The 16,214-nt window shown below is 42.3% G+C and overlaps 7 protein-coding genes across 7 annotated transcripts; 3 read left to right on the forward strand and 4 right to left on the reverse strand.

The window, feature by feature from the left end:
- Positions 1–46: 46 nt before the first annotated feature.
- mRpL52 (mitochondrial ribosomal protein L52) lies at positions 47–746 on the forward strand. Its single transcript, XM_017159287.3, has 3 exons — positions 47–193; positions 254–402; positions 457–746. The coding sequence occupies exons 1-3, from the start codon at positions 145–147 to the stop codon at positions 643–645; spliced, it is 387 nt and encodes a 128-aa protein (XP_017014776.2). The 5' UTR covers positions 47–144; the 3' UTR covers positions 646–746.
- Positions 747–3,209: 2,463 nt separating this feature from the next.
- On the forward strand, positions 3,210–3,895 carry LOC108069285 (uncharacterized). The gene is made up of 2 exons (XM_017159290.3): positions 3,210–3,356; positions 3,422–3,895. Exons 1-2 carry the CDS (start codon positions 3,345–3,347, stop codon positions 3,800–3,802), a joined length of 393 nt encoding a protein of 130 aa, XP_017014779.1. The 5' UTR covers positions 3,210–3,344; the 3' UTR covers positions 3,803–3,895.
- Positions 3,896–4,866: 971 nt separating this feature from the next.
- Positions 4,867–6,742, forward strand: DCTN4-p62 (dynactin subunit 4). The gene is made up of 2 exons (XM_017159441.3): positions 4,867–5,129; positions 5,230–6,742. Exons 1-2 carry the CDS (start codon positions 4,953–4,955, stop codon positions 6,592–6,594), a joined length of 1,542 nt encoding a protein of 513 aa, XP_017014930.3. The 5' UTR covers positions 4,867–4,952; the 3' UTR covers positions 6,595–6,742.
- LOC123002703 (retinol dehydrogenase 13-like) lies at positions 6,646–8,096 on the reverse strand. Its single transcript, XM_070213135.1, has 5 exons — positions 7,941–8,096; positions 7,557–7,820; positions 7,344–7,500; positions 7,027–7,286; positions 6,646–6,972 (listed from the first exon to the last, which is right to left on the reverse strand). The coding sequence occupies exons 1-5, from the start codon at positions 8,018–8,020 to the stop codon at positions 6,750–6,752; spliced, it is 984 nt and encodes a 327-aa protein (XP_070069236.1). The 5' UTR covers positions 8,021–8,096; the 3' UTR covers positions 6,646–6,749.
- Positions 8,097–9,782: 1,686 nt separating this feature from the next.
- On the reverse strand, positions 9,783–11,516 carry LOC108069254 (retinol dehydrogenase 13-like). Its single transcript, XM_017159257.3, has 6 exons — positions 11,371–11,516; positions 11,035–11,208; positions 10,603–10,866; positions 10,384–10,540; positions 10,080–10,327; positions 9,783–10,026 (listed from the first exon to the last, which is right to left on the reverse strand). The coding sequence occupies exons 2-6, from the start codon at positions 11,112–11,114 to the stop codon at positions 9,804–9,806; spliced, it is 972 nt and encodes a 323-aa protein (XP_017014746.2). The 5' UTR covers positions 11,115–11,208; positions 11,371–11,516; the 3' UTR covers positions 9,783–9,803.
- A 1,286-nt stretch (positions 11,517–12,802) lies between these two features.
- Positions 12,803–14,322, reverse strand: LOC108069271 (retinol dehydrogenase 13-like). Its single transcript, XM_017159275.3, has 5 exons — positions 14,205–14,322; positions 13,756–14,019; positions 13,537–13,693; positions 13,211–13,470; positions 12,803–13,157 (listed from the first exon to the last, which is right to left on the reverse strand). Exons 1-5 carry the CDS (start codon positions 14,282–14,284, stop codon positions 12,929–12,931), a joined length of 990 nt encoding a protein of 329 aa, XP_017014764.2. The 5' UTR covers positions 14,285–14,322; the 3' UTR covers positions 12,803–12,928.
- A 540-nt stretch (positions 14,323–14,862) lies between these two features.
- Positions 14,863–16,088, reverse strand: LOC108069269 (retinol dehydrogenase 13-like). The gene is made up of 5 exons (XM_017159273.3): positions 16,009–16,088; positions 15,684–15,947; positions 15,465–15,621; positions 15,147–15,406; positions 14,863–15,091 (listed from the first exon to the last, which is right to left on the reverse strand). Exons 1-5 carry the CDS (start codon positions 16,086–16,088, stop codon positions 14,863–14,865), a joined length of 990 nt encoding a protein of 329 aa, XP_017014762.3.
- Between the last annotated feature and the right edge of the window lie 126 nt (positions 16,089–16,214).

The following is a 16,214-nucleotide window of genomic DNA, read 5'->3' on the forward strand; positions in this document are numbered from 1 at the left end:
TTTGATGACGATAAGAAAATACCACCAATGTAACAGGGAAATACCAAAAATAATAAGAGTTGGTAGGGCGACAACCCTGCCATCAGCTGTTTTGGTTATGTGAATTACTATTTCCCTTTGCCAATAGATAATTTTTGATAAATAATGCTACAAATAACAAAGATCTGCTTGGCCACCTCCGCCGCAGTTACAGGTGAGTGCCTTGCCTTATTCCAAACCCCTTACAATTCATCAAATGTCTGTATTAATGCAGCTCAGCGGGGAATTGCCCTAACAGCCAGCCGCTCCATCGATCAAAAGTGGCGTGCAGGCAGGGGATTGCCGGAAAACCCGAATGCCTTCGGACCACTCACCAATTTGCCTGACTTTACGTACCTAGATGGCAGACCCACGCCCCTGGGAGTAAGTATAGTAAATAAACCTTTTAATATCCCCCTAATAATCCCCGTTTTGCAGGCCAACCAGAAGAGGAGACTGCTGAAGCAGCAGGAGATCGCCTCGAGGATCGTGGAGCTCAGTGGCGAGCTGGAGTTCGCGAAGCAGCGACATGAGCGCCTCAAGGAGGCCGCCGAGTCCGAGAAGCAGCGCCTCATCCAAAACAAACTGAAGCCCAAGGGCCACCTGCTGCTCAAGCAGAAGAAGTAGCCGCCTAATCTTAACCTTTATATTTGTTATCATAAGTCGCTTAGTGAATGGAGACGAAATTATACGATGGTCTTGTGATGTGGACACATGTTTGCCCAAAACACGTTTCAAAAACGTTCCCCAAACAGCAGCAAGCGTGGTTCATTAGACGTACCGCTAATGAGGAATTAATTGCAACTGGCCGATGGGCGACACACCTGCCGCATCTTAATTGAGTGTTAAAACGCCAGTGACGCACTTGCCGTAGTGGCGTGTCCTGGCATTTAGGCGAGATGAAAGCATTGCCCGCTTTTCCGAGGAGCTTCTCAGGCGGGAGTGGGCTCCCATTCACACATTACCTGCTAATAGGAGGCTTACGCTCGCGCATTCGAGTGTCTTCTCAAACTATTTCTGTAAACAAGGAAGTCGGCTGTCGGTTGTCCAAGGCCAGTTACACAGGCTCTCCTCTTCCGGCCTGCTCAACGTGGTCCAGATTCCGGAGCAGCAACCTGGAGAGATTAACAGATCGATCGTGCCAGCTGAGCCAACCGACCATGACAAATGTGATCCCTGCTGTTTGAATTTATCAGTCAATATGTACCCTCGTTTGCCAGCCAAATATTTGCACACCTTGCCAGCGGAGCTCCCTTGTTTTTCCGAGTGTTTGGTTTTTCGGTTAGGATATCAAGAATTTGGCACGCCCGGTCTTCGATTTGTTTAATCGTTTGCGTATAAACCAAACACTGGTATTATAAAACTCACCGAAACGTGCTCCATTTAGACCTGTTTTCGCAGAGCTCGTTCAACCGATTTATTGGTTTTAATTTGGCCATTAGCCCTGCTAGTTATAGCTCCCAAAACCTATATTAGGGATGAAAAACATCCGACTGGGCCGAGCTTCACACTTCCCGACAGAAAACATCAACAAAACTGAAGATCCATTGATCCCCTAGGTGGCAGACATAAAAATTTCCATAACTCTTTGTCCAAAAATGGTAAAAGTGGCAATTAAATAAGCGGATAATGTGCCACTGTAAATATTCAAATATTGCAGGGTGCAAATTTAGCTATTTACATTCGCACATTCGGCTAACAAAGAAATCAAGTCTGAGGAAATTTTCTAAGCAGATGATAGTGACTTGGAAACACGGCTATTCAAGTGCAGAATGTTTGTCGCACTTCTTGCAGAGGCATAAATTAGCCAAGGGGTATGAAATTTGGCACCGTTTTTCAGTCGAGGGTGTGACAAAAAAGGAAAAACGTGCCTCCGCCGGAGCTCTCAATCAAAGTGAAGCCATCAGTCGCTGCGCTTGCTTTGAATGCAGCCAATCGTGCGTATACGTAATGCGATCTGATTCCAACTGGATTGTTTATGTTTCCTTTATCTCCGGCAAATCTCGCACCTTTCTGTTGTTGTTGACGACGATGCTTTGGGTTTTGGGTGTGCAAAAAAATATTTACCCCCATGAAAAAAGGTGGTGTTGTGGAAAACAACCCAGCCACCCGACTGGGATTTATATTTATATAATTGTATATAAATTCATATAATTAGCGGGTTTATATTTACGCCCGAAACTTTTCGAAACACTCGGCGATAATTAAGTGCGAATTGGTCTGGGTCCAAGCATATGTCTTTTCCTCAATTTCATCTGCTTAACGATGGTTTACAAAAGTCTAGCCGGAAATCTCTGATTCATCGCATCATCTTTGAGTGCAGTCATGCCCCTTTTTGGGGGCAGGCCGTGTCGAGTTTGTTTGTTAATTAAAATTATACTGCTCCCGAAAGCCGCTCATGTTTTTCTAGAAAATCGCGGTATTTAACACTTCCTGAGTCAGCCGGCCACATTTTCACGACAATTTGATTAGGCGTCGCATGAACCATTGCGGTTGGATATTTATAAAGTCTGAGCCGTATTTTTAGACGCCGTCCTATTTGCGTGTCTATGCTGATTTGTGATAAAAACGCCGAATTTCATTACAACGACATTCGAGGTCTGGATTTAGACTTAGCGTGTGACCACACGAAAATTACCAACCGGCGACCACAGCGCCTGGTACACATATTACTCATACGCCGTGTGCGCCGCAAACCTTTCGAACCGAAAGCAAAATACCCAAAAGTCCCTAATTACTTTCGTCCGTTCACTGGCCTACGTCAAAGTGCCGAAAATTAAAATTAATAATATTATAATTAATCTAAAATAAAAATCAAAACGAAATAGTCACCAGACAATTCTCTGGGGGAATTCTGGGGAACCGTATCTTTCCGCATTGTAAAAACTTTTCCGAACCAAACTGGTAGCTCCGCGCTAACCGAAAACACTGCACCCGGCAATTAGAGCCTTTTGTCTTTGTCCCATAAGATTCCATGGAGATGAGCCCATGTCTCCAAGTCACAGCATCCGCGCATGCGCAAAACAAAGCCCAGACGTCAACCGAAGAGAGTTTTTTGGCTACGTCGAAAATCAAAAAATGTCGCTGCGTTTCCTCCGGACTTGCGTCACACAACGGAGCAGCGGCTCGGGCCGAAAGCAAATTTTCACATTTGGGTGCGAATATGGCGAATATGATCGGTGCGTATATAAGGGAAGGGTTCTTCGCAGCAAAGCACACAGAACTCGCCAGACGTTCAGAGCAACCAGTCCAGAAATCAAAGGATAATAACTAACCAACCAGGATTTTACCCTTAATAACAACCAGTTAAAACCGAAAAACACACAATGGATCTTAAGGTAAGCATCGCTATAGAGAGATCTCCGGGAGAATTCAGCTCACCCAGCTTTTCTCCCCTCTCCAGCAATTGTACTCGTGGATCTGCCTGCTGATCAGCATCATCATCTGCAAGGTGTCCGAGGCCAAGCCCACCTACTATGACCTGGATAGCTACGAGGCCTACGACACCGATCGCTACGACACGGACAGTGGCTCCTCTTACGCCCTGACCTACGGGAAACCGCTGACGGATAACCGCCTCAAGAAGCTGAATCCGGGCTACTACTACGTGGACGATGGGTATATTGCCCCGGTGGCTGCCAGTTCTGGCTACACCCGCCGCCGCGAAGATGCCAACTCCGAGAGCGGCGCCCTGCCCCACAACGTCAGGTTCACACCCATTGTGCGCGTCCGGCAGACGAAGACCAAGCGCAAGAAGCTCTTCGTGCCCAACTTCTTCGGCTAGAGAGGAGCGGCTCCTTCCGGCTAAACTGCCGGGATTGAGAGTACAGACTGAGGATGATTAGAGTAGGCTTAGCTGTAGTGTTAGTCGCGTGGCTCCCACACCAAAAAGTACCTTATACCTATATACTGTTACCTATTTTATATACGCGGCCAAAGCGATGACCAAATTATATTTATATACCCAAACCTAAATAAATAAAAACATACCAATATTGATGAAAAAAAATTTAAAATGAATAATTACTTTTGCGGTTGACCACAAGCGATTGGGAATCGTGAAATTTAAATTAATATTTATTTTTAGAAAAAATGCCGAAAAGTCGGGATTGTAATTTACAGTTTAAAGTCAAAAATACATCTTCTGTTTTGAGCCGGATTTATTCGGTTACCAAAAGTTTTTAATTGTGTTCGAGCATCATAAAACCATTTAACAATTTAGACAAGTTTAACCAAATTAATCGCTCGGTTGTAAACGCTTTCGCTGATAACACCCACACTTTTAATGAAAAGTGCCGTACAGAATTTTATGAACCGTAAAGTGTCTATTTAATTTGGCGGTTCGGTGCTAATTGACCACTTAGGCGATTTAATGAAATCAGAATAGCATTTATTATTATTTATACTTGATACAGTAAACTTTTCTGGATGACGTGATCATTTAAAATAAATATTGTGTACAGCAAAAACATATTTGAGTGTCAGCGCCCTTGGGATTCCGCATGTGTTATTGTTTATTAAGAAATATATAAGTACAGCCCAATTTCATTACACAAAGAATTCGAGTAAACCTTTTTAACATTTGGCTTTCTCCGTGAACATTTAAAAACCAATTCAAGCTAAATATAAAATATTTGTTAATAAATACATAGAAATCTGTCAATTAAAGTAAAATGAAATTTGTTTTTGCTTTAATAAATTAATTAAGACCTATAATTTGTGTATAAAATTGAATGATTTTAAATTAATCTCTTTTATTCCCAAGTGACCGTTAAATATTTTGAAAACGATGATAACGGTCTAGCGATAACGTTCATCGATGACTGCATTCTCTGTCATCGACCTATCGATATAACAGCTGTCGTCATTTCTGAAAGAAGAGGAGAGATTCGCGAATTTACAAAGAAACCAGAAGAAAATCAGCGTCGCCCAAGATGAGCTTCATGCAACCGAGTCCCGTTAAGTACGCGTGCTCCTGCGGCATCCTGAATCCGATCAACAAGCTCTTCTTCTGCCGCCACTGCCCCAAGCTGCGCTGTGGTTTCTGTGTGACGCACGAGATAGAGTCCCATTTCTGCTCCAATTGTCTGGAGAACATCCCGTCCACGGAGGTATATGTCCTATAAAAAGGGTCTCTTTACTATCCTCTTACAAATTAAATACTCTTCCATGTTGCCTGTAAAACCATTTACTTATTTCCATTTATTTCAGGCTCGCCACAAGAAGAACTGCTGCGCAAACTGCTTCGACTGTCCCTGCTGTCAGCACACCCTCTCCGCCAGAGCCTCCACCGTTCCAGTGGTGCGCAAGTCGGAGGAGACGAAGGACCCAAAGGATGGCGATGCCAAGGGCGACGCCACGCCCCCTGTTCCGGCCGCAAGCAGCAAGCCCTCGGCGGTGCCCACCACCAAGAAGATGTACTATCTGTCGTGCCTGTCCTGCCGCTGGACAACGCGCGACGTGGGCATTCCCGACCAGGGCGTGGCCACGGGCACCTGGCCGGACAACGAGTGCCTGTACCAGGCGCGCTTCAACGCCCTGGTCGAGTACTTCCAGGCGGTGGTGCTGCAGGAGAAGCAGGAGAAACTGGAGTTCATGCGGCGCAAGGCGCCCAAGCAGCACAAGTTCCCCAGCCTGACGGATCGCACGGGTCTGACCGTATCACTGATTCGCCGCCAGATCGGCTGGAACGACAAGGTGCCGAAGGCCAAGGCCGTGATCACGCCGGCGGAAGCCACGGCCGAGGTGGAGGAACTGCCGGCGAGCATCTTCACGGAGCCGCTGAATCTGCGCAATGTGACGACCATCACCCAGCGACACAGCCAGCCAGCGGACCAGCCCACTGCTGTGGGCAGCCTGTATCCGCAGCGGCGGTCGCTGTGGATCAAGCGCTCGCTGCGCTGCCGCCAGTGCGAGCACAATCTGATTAAGCCGGAGTACCATCCCACGTCGATCAAGTACCGCATCCAGCTCTTCGCCAGCTACCATGTGCCCGAGGTTGTGATGGTGCGTTGCGAGCAGCCTCTGTTGCCCGGCCAGAGCAACGCCATCCTGCTGAAGCTCACCAATCCGACCATGTACGACATGACCATTCGACTGTTGACTGCTGCTCCGCCCGAGGATCCGCAACTGTCGACGGAGACCACTCGTGTGGCGAAGGAGGAACCGATTTCCTCGACGCCTCTTCTCAAGTCCGTTGGCATCACCTTGTCGCGTCAAAACTCAACCCGGGAGGTTAAACGCGACGTGTTGGATGTGTCTAATGCCGAGATAGTTCCGCTGGAGAGCGAGTTTGTGCTCAGCCAGCGCGATGATTCCAAGGAGTTCGATGAGTACGTGCAGCTGCCCACCGAGGAGCCCAAGTTCATTGTTTGGCGCAAGGGCAACAAGGTGCTCTTACGACTGCAGTTTACGCCTGCAGAGGAGCTGCCCGGGAGCACGGACGTAGTGCTGGGATTCTTTATGCAGTACACGTACGTCAATACTGTGACCAATGCGTCCGAGAAAAAGGAGCCCACCACCCATGCGCTCCACTCCAGGGTGTTCATCACCGCAGGCGCCATCGAGCAGAAGTGAATACTTAATTACCCAACTGGCATACTAATCGAACTTATACATAAAACACGCTTTATGAAAGCTAGGAAAATATATGTATTTATTTATTAATCCACTCGTGAAAAGCAGCTAGTATTAAAGATGAATAAACCGCTTGTTCTAACCCTAAGTAGTGCTTAGTTTTGGGTTACCAAACCGGTCCACTTCTCGCTCTCGGCCCACAGGAACTTTCCAACCTTGTCGTCCAAGGCGGCAGGAGCCACAGCCTTTGGTTTGCAGTCGCTGAAGTACAAGCCACTGACATCCTTCAGTTCCGGATCCAGAGCAGCATAAATAGAGGTCTGTGCTCCACTCTTTGGTGTCTTCATAAGGGGCCAAATCATTGGCTTCAAAAAGAACCTGAAGTTTGTAATATTACTAATAAAGTTCCTTCTCCATTTAGCTTCAACTTACTTCACGAAATTGGTCTGGAAAAAGGCCCAGTTCCTGGCCAGCTCAGTGTCCACAACGCCAGGATGTAGGGAGTTCACTGTAACGCCACTACCCTCCAGCCGCTTGGCCAATTCCCGGGTGAACAGGACGTTGGCTAATTTGCTCTGGCTGTAGGCTAGGCCCTCGTCATAGGACTTCTCGCTGTTCAGGTCAGCAACGTTAATAGCACCACGGGTATGGGCCAGACTGGAAACGACAACAATGCGACTGGGAGCCGATTTCTGAAAAATTTTCAAGACTGTTATCTCAAGTGCTCGACTGATATTTTTTACCCTCACCTTTAGCAGGTCGAGCAACAAGTTAGTCAGCAAAAAGTGACCGACGTGGTTGACACCCAACTGCAATTCGAAGCCATCCTTGGTTAAAGTCTTCGGGCAGCGCATCACTCCGGCATTGTTGATCAGGACATCGAGCTTATTCTGTTCCTTCTTGAAACTATTAAGGATATTGTACAAATTATAAAGGCTAAGAGGCTTCTCTGGCTAGCTTACCCAGCTACAAATTCACGGATAGAATCCAATGAACTCAGATCCAGCTCCCGAGAGAATATATTCTGATTGTTCGTCTCCTTTATGATGTCGTTGCGGGCCTTATTACATCGGTTCATATCCCTGCAGGCCATATAGACCGTTCCACCGCGTCTCGCGATCTCCAGAGCCGTCTCCTTGCCAATTCCCGTGTTGGCTCCCGTAACAATAAACACTTTTCCCGTCTCATCGGTATCCTTTGTGAATTTCCCTCCCTGCATGTATTCCCTGTAATTATCAAAAATGATTTATAGAAAAGTTATTATCTAAAAATCGGAAGTCATAATGGCAAGTCATGCATCGTCACTTTATATTTCATAATTTCCAGAACGTATGCAGGAAACTTACTTCAAGAGGTAAATGCCCACGCCGATAATAGCTGGCCACAGTATTATGGGGCTTAGTAAACAATCGATGAAAATGCACATTTTGAATATATTTTATTTTGTTTACTGTTTGGGGTGTTGTCAGTTCTGAGTTCTCTCGGAGAATGCGAGAGGTACGAAAAGCACAGCTATTTATATAGAACACCGGCTACTGCGACACATATTTATAATCGCTAATACATGGTGAAATCGGAAAAATGAAAAGGCAAAGAGAACAAAGCTCTCTTCACTTAAGAGAAAAGTTTGTTTTGGGGTAGGGTGGGAATTGGTCCGATCAATTTACTAAAGTATATTTCAGTCTGTTCAATAGATTGTATTTTGCATAAAAAACACATTTACCGAAAAAAAAATCGCGATCGCAAATGAGAAACTTTTCAGATCCTTCTAGACGATAAAAAGGCGATAATTCTATTGCCTCTCGTCCAGAAGTCAGGAAGTCAGGAAGGAAGATAGAAACACGACAGAACACATTTTACAAAAACCAAAAAGGGTCGCGATCGTGGGGAAGTAACTTCTAAGGGATTTCTAGGCGATAGATATACGATAGAACACATTTAACTCAAGAAAGGAGAAACTTCTGAGACACTTCTAGACGATAAAAAGGCAATAGAACAAATTTTACAAAAACAAATCCAAAAAAAACTGTCTTCCAATTCACTCCTGGAAGTTTACATGCCGCAATTATTAAATAATAAAATAAATAGAAATATATAATTCTCAAGGCTTATTTTTTAAGTTACCTAATCGGGAAAGGCTTTTTTAGGTATCTGCTATAAGCGTCTTCTGAGTAACTCCTGGAAATAAGACGCTTATAGCAGATACCTAAAAAAGCCTTTCCCGATTAGGTAACTTAAAATATAAGCCTTGAGAATTATATATTTTTATTTATTTAATTAGAAAAGCATTGCGGCATGTGAACACGGTCCATAAGCATGTAGATCTTCATTTTAACTTCCAGTAGTAAGAAGCGTTTGATCATGGATAGTTGAGAACTGGTCCTCGCTCAATAAATTCTGCAAATTTGGGATACATTTTTCGACATTTTTAATACGAAAATATACATTTAAACATTTTAATTGATTATTTTATTTTTTTTGCATGTAACTTTTTTTTTTAGTGTATTTGACATAATTAAAATTAAAAAAAATTGTTAATAATAGGCGCTGCAATGTACATATAAAAAAACACACATAATTTACAAATAATAATAATTTTAAAGTTTTGCACGAAATAAGCTGTGACATTAAAAAAGTCAATGATTTTAGTTTTTTTTTTAATTTTAAGTGTTATTCTATGGAATCTAAAAATAATAAAAATATCTTGCGATATGGTGGGAATTGGGCCGATCAATTTATTAAAGAATATTTCAGTCTGTTCAATAGATTGTATTTTGCATGGAGAAGGTCTTTAATCAAATACAGAATGGGTTTTCCATATCTCTGTATCTGCATAGCTCATCTTTCAGGTTGCAGTTGCTAAAGTACTGACCAGTAATGTCCTTCAGATCAGGGTCAAATGATTGAAATATAAAAAGAAACAATTTAAATCTGTTCAAGCTCTTTACAATGATTTTTCTGTAGACAGAACGATAGAGATTGTATTCCAGCGATAAAGAGGCGAAAGAGAAGCTAAATCCTAAATTTTTAAACCTTGAATAAAACATCGTTTGAGGTATGTCTACTACTTATCCTATTAATCTGACCAAAGGTTCTGATTCCTTTTTGTATTTAAATAAATCTCATTTTTAAAAATCGTAACAGTTTTTATTTTCATAAAAGTAAAGTAATAAATAACGAAATGGCGGTTAATGGAATATAGATTTTATCTAGTCCAATTTATTTACGCCTGTCCACTTCTCGCTCTCTGCCCACAGGAACTTTCCAGTCTTATCGTCCTTGGCAGCTGCTGACACATCCTTGGCCTTACAGTCGCTGAAGTACAGTCCGGACACCTCCTTCAGTTCAGGGTCCAAAGCGGCGTAGAGCGTCGTCTGAGCTCCATTCACAGGAGTCTTGAAGAGAATCAATTGCAGGGGCCTCACCAGGAACCTAGGATGCAGCAATTAATAGCTAATTCAAATAACATCTACCTTAAAACTTACGACACAATGCTGGGCCAGTTCCTCGACAGCTCCGTGTCCACAGCTCCGGGATGCAGGGAATTAGTTGTGACTCCAGTTCCCTCCAGACGCTTGGCCAATTCCCGGGTAAACAGAATGTTGGCCAGTTTACTCTGGCTGTAGGCACCTATCCTACTGTAGGATTTTTCACTGTTCAAGTCATCAACATTGATGGATCCTTGAGTGTGCGCCAGACTGGAAACGTTTACGATGCGACTGGGTGCAGTTTTCTACAAAGTGCATTGAGTTAATAAGGTGTTAGGAAAGTCATAGATGCCAAAAATACCTTCAGAACATCTAGCAGCAAGTGGGTGAGCAGGAAGTGTCCCATGTGGTTGACTCCCAGCTGCATTTCGAAGCCATCCTTGGTCAGGGTCCTGGGACAGTGCATAACTCCAGCGTTGTTGATCAGGACATGAAGCTTATCCTGCTCCTTTTTGAAACTGTTTTACAAGGAATCGAGTTATTTCTTTGCATTTTTATTGATCTGTCATGCTTTGCTTACCCAGCAGCGAATTTACGAATGGATTCCAGCGAACTCAAGTCCAATTCGCGGGCGAAAATGTTGTTGTTACCCGACTCCCTGATGATATCCTGGCGGGCCTTTTCGCATCGGTTCATATCCCTGCAGGCCATGTACACAGTTCCTCCGCGCTTGGCAATCTCCAGGACTGTCTCCTTGCCGATTCCCGTGTTGGAACCGGTGACAATAAACACCTTGCCGGTTTCATCGGTCTGCTTGGTAAACTGACCGCCCTGCATGTATTTCCTGAAATTCAAAATTGGGAAATTATGGTTAAATAAATTATTAATAAAGTAGTATTTAACTTGTAAAAATGTTTTGACCCTGTTTTTGCAACCGAAACGCAACAATATACAGAATAATTTTATCTAGGTATTACTCATAACGAATAGAACTATTTCATGCTGAAATTACCTCAGAAAGTAAGCAGCTCCGCCAATTAAAGCCGGCCAAAAAAGGAGGGGGCACAACAAACAGTCAGTCAAACAAGCCATTTTTGTTAGTCCGCAGTTACTTCCAGTTGTGGGATCTCTCAGCGAATGCGAACTAAGCCGGTTCCAGCTGTCTTTTAAATACCATGAGCGCTATCTGTGAGAAAGTATACGACAGCCATAAATTGCTTACTCACGATGAGTGTTTTTCGAACTTGCGAGAAGAGAACGCCACAGGTTGGCGTGGAAGAGCAAATCGATACGCAATGTTTGGAAAATATTACGTATACGTCTGTATGCCGGGCCCGAAAATACTTACATATGTCAATCAGAACGAACTTAGCCGAAGTCTTGTTATGGCAAACAGCTTGTTAAACAATTGGTTAAATCTATTTATAGCCCTAATCAGTTATCACTGAACTGCGAGAAAAACGATGAGCAACTGACATTAAATGCTTGGGCTTAAATTAAATGGTAATAAACCTATGAACATGAAATTTCAATGGAAAGAAATGAAATACATTGAGACTTTGAATATGGGTACAAAAATGTTGTTCTGTAGTTTATCATTAAATTAAAAATTCTTAAAATGAGTTGTATGACTAGCAATTGTAGCCCAACGTGGTAATGAATCCAATTTTGAACTCTCTATACCAGTAAATTTTTAGCTCTCAGCCTACAGCTATGGCATTCTTGACGGCAGCTGACGGATTCTTAACTTAACTTACCGTTTTACCATTTACATTATTCCAATCCCTGGCCAATTGTGTAAACGGAACCAGGATCAATAGCATTGACCGTGACTCCCTACTCTTTTTATATAAAGACTCTTTAATTGACTAATACTCTTCATGTTCAGCCAGAAGGCAAACTCAGACTGATTTAATTGTTAAAGTTGCAAGAGAACAACCTCTGACGACAAGAGACAGTATAAGAGAATTTTATTTCAAAGGGTTTTCAAGAGCGGGATCGATATTTCTCATAACGCAGATAAGAGCGTTGAAGCGAATATAAAGCTTTTTTAAATGTCCAGTCATCTAATAACTATATAAAGAATCAAAACATTGAAGCTATAAACAAATCAAACACCTCTTGAAGAGGTATAAAACTAGTGACGATCGCACATTCCACATACAAAAGTTCTTATATCAACTTCAGTGACGAAAAATGTTTAAACATTCGAATAAATTACTACATTTTCTAAAATTAACTCATTTATTTTACTTTTTTATCGTAGCTGATTTTCAATTCTACGACTATATATACATAAGTAGTAGTCTCCTCGCACACACTTCGGTGCGGTTCGTCACTAAGTGACTGCCGTCCAAAGTGATCAATTAAACTTCAGTCACTGGGTTTTACGGATCGTTTTTTGATTTAACAAACGAACTATCCTTACAGATTTCGAAAAGTAAAGAATGCCGTTTTGTTTTGTCTATTAATAATTTAGATTGGACCATCCATTAAAAAGTTATGAATAAAAAGATAATCTTTGGTTATGTCCAAATAATATAATGCAAACTGTACAAGCACTTGATTTACTACTAGCATAACTTAATCTCCCTCGCACTCCCTTTAGCTTATTAACGAGTATCTGATAGTCGAGTCCTTCTCTCTTGCTTGATTTTATTTCTGTTATAAACCCAAGGGTATTAATACTTCGCCTTGCTTTCTTATTTGTATTTTGGTTCTAGCCCTCCCCTTATCATCCAGAACTTTTTGTTTATATAAATTTTATTAACACCTAAATTAGCTTCGATTAATATTGTAACCGTAGGTAAATGGGATTTTTGTACATAAACAAATTTTAGAGTTCCTAGTTGTATTTGTTTAAATTAATAAATTAGTACATGGCGGTTGATAAATATTGAGCTTCTCTAATCCAATTTAGATGTATTCACTCCTGTCCATTTCTCGCTTTCTGCCCACAGGAACTTTCCAGCTTTATCGTCCTTGGCAGCTGCTGACACGTCCTTGGCCTTGCAGTCGCTGAAGTACAGTCCAGAGACATTCTTCAGCTCAGGATCCAAGGCAGCGTAGAGGGAGGTCTGAGCTCCACTCCTAGGAGTCTTGAAGAGAGTCCATTGCAAAGGCTTCACGAGGAACCTAAGGTACAGAAATTAATAGCTAATTCAAATAATGGCTAACTTATAACTTACGCAATCAAGCTGTTCTCCATGAACGACCAATACCTCATCAGCTCAGTGTCCACAGCTCCGGGATGCAGAGAATTAACCGTGACTCCAGTTCCCTCCAGACGCTTGGCCAATTCCCGGGTAAACAGAATGTTGGCCACTTTACTCTGGGTATAGGCAGCTATCTTACCGTATGATTTTTCACTGTTCAAGTCATCAACATTGATGGAACCGTGAGTGTGCGCACCACTCGAAACGACTACGATGCGACTGGGTGCAGTTTTCTACAATGTGCATTGAGTTATTAATGTCTTATGAATGGCATAGGAGTCCAGAAATATCAAAAATACCTTCAAAACATCCAGCAGCAGGTGGGTGAGCAGGAAGTGTCCCATGTGATTGACTCCCAGCTGCATTTCAAAGCCATCCTTGGTCAAGGTCCTAGGGCAGTGCATAACTCCAGCATTGTTGATCAGCACATGAAGCTTATCCTGTTCTTTCTTGAAGCTTTTTTACAAGGGAATTGGTTACTTAAACGTTTATTTATGACTCAGTCAATTTTTGCTTACCCAGCTGCGAATTTACGAATGGATTCCAGCGAACTCAGGTCCAATTCGCGGGCGAAAATGTTTTTGTTACCCGACTCCCTAATAATATCCTGGCGGGCCTTTTCGCATCGGTTCATATCCCTGCAGGCCATGTACACAGTTCCTCCGCGCTTGGCAATCTCCAGGACTGTCTCCTTGCCGATTCCCGTGTTTGAACCGGTGACAATAAACACCTTGCCGGTTTCATCGGTCTGCTTCGTAAACTGACCGCCCTGCATGTATTTCCTGAAATTACAGAATGGGAAATTATGTTTATGATGACAGAAACTTATTAGCGTACACAGAGAAAATAGCAACTTAGCTGCAAGTCTAATTTCACTTTTAAAATGTTTTGACCCTGTAATATTTTACGAAACAATTTTATCTGTGTATTACTCATACGAACCAGAACTATTGCGTGTCGAAATTACCTCAGAAAATACGCAGCTCCGCCAATTAAAGCCGGCCAAAAAAGGAGGGGGCACAAACAACAGTCAGTCAAACAACCCATTTTGTTTATTCCGAAGTTACTTCCAGTTGTGGGATCTCTCAGCGAATGTGAGCTACGACGACTCAGTTGTCGCTTAAATACCACGCGCGTTATCTGTAAGAAAATACACGAGAGTCAAAAAGTGCTTACTCACGGTGAGTATTTTTCGAATTTTGCGGGAAGAGAACGATATATTTAAGAGCGTGGACGAGCAAGTTGATACACAATGTTTTTTAAATATTACGTATACGTCTGTATTCCAGACCCGAATATATTTACATGTTTCGGCCAGAGCAAACTAAAACATTGGTTCAAACTCAAATCTATTTATAGCCCTAATCAGTTATCATCGACCTTCGGGGAATACGATGAGCAACTGGCATAAAATACTAGTAAATATATAATATGGTATTTAGCGTGTGAGCATGAAATTTTTTGTTCCTTATCATTAAATTTTAAGCTTGTTATCTAACAAAACCAAAAGTCAACTCAAAATAGTTTTTAAGATTATTATTTAATAGTACAAATAAAGTTTTGATTAAATATTATAATCTTGATATGAATCAAAGACTTATATCAATTGTAGCCCTACGTGGTATTTAATCCAGTTTGGAACTATCTAGACTAGTCCATTTTTCGCTTTCAACCCACAGTAACTGGGCAGTTTTGTCATTCTTGGCGGCAGATGCCGGTTCCTCTTCCTGGCAATTGTAGAAATACCTCCCGGTAACCCTTTCCAAATCGCGGTCCAAAGACAGAAATATTGAGGTCTGGGCTCCACTTTTGGGGGTCTTTAGAATGGGCCACATCAGAGGTTTTAAAACATATCTAAACGTGGTTTGATAATAAGTAAAACCATATATAAAAGTCCATGTTAACTCACCGTATAAAATAACCATTTAGAGTATTCCAATCCCTGGCCAGTTCAGTGTTAACCGATCCAGGATTAAGGGCATTGACCGTGACTCCTGTTCCTTCCAATCGTTTAGCCAGCTCCCTGGTGAACAGAACATTGGCCAATTTGCTCTGACTATAGGCATCAATTTCATTGTAGGACTTCTCACTATTTAAATCGTCAAAGTTGATGGTGCCCTTCGTATGGGCCACGCTAGAAAGGACCACAATTCGACTCGGAGCACTTTTCTAGGACATATTTCAGGATCAGTCATCTATCATATACAAATAATCGTATTTCCAGTACCTTTAAAACATCCAGCAGCAGGTTAGTTAGCAGAAAGTGACCCATGTGGTTAACGCCCAGTTGCGATTCAAAGCCGTCCTTGGTTAATCTTCGAGGACATCTCATAATGCCAGCATTATTGACTAGCACGTCCAACTTATTCTGCTCTCGTTTGAAGCTATTTTACAAAATATTCGTAAATAATATTGTTAAATTCAGATTAATTTCAATATTACACACCCAGCAACGAATTTGCGAACGGAATCCAGGGAGTTCAAATCCAACTCACGAGAGAAGACATTCTGATTGTTCGTATCTTTCACGATTTCTAGACGGGCCTCTTCACATCTGCCTAAATCTCTGCATGCCATATAGACCGTTCCACCCCGTTTCGCAAATTCCCGGACCGTTTCCTTCCCGATTCCGGAATTTGCACCGGTAACAATAAATACCTTACCCGTTTCATCGGTGTGCTTCTTGAACTGAATTCCTTGCTTGTGTTGCCTGAAATCAAAGAGCACATGACTCAATTAAAAAAATGTATCTCAATGGCTAAAAAACTTACCTTATGTACAAAACAATCGCTCCAAATAATATAGGAAATACTATAGCCGGGCTTAACAAACAAACGGTGATAAAACACATTTTTCAATTTTCAATATTCTGCTTATGGCAATTTTGTGTGTGTTGCCGGAGGCTCTTCTTTGTCATATGAAGTCACAACAGCTACTCTTTTTATATAAATACTCTTCGGTGGGTATATATTCTCTG

Source organism: Drosophila takahashii, chromosome 2R (genome assembly GCF_030179915.1).
Source record: "Drosophila takahashii strain IR98-3 E-12201 chromosome 2R, DtakHiC1v2, whole genome shotgun sequence".
NCBI classification, from domain to species: domain Eukaryota; kingdom Metazoa; phylum Arthropoda; class Insecta; order Diptera; family Drosophilidae; genus Drosophila; species Drosophila takahashii.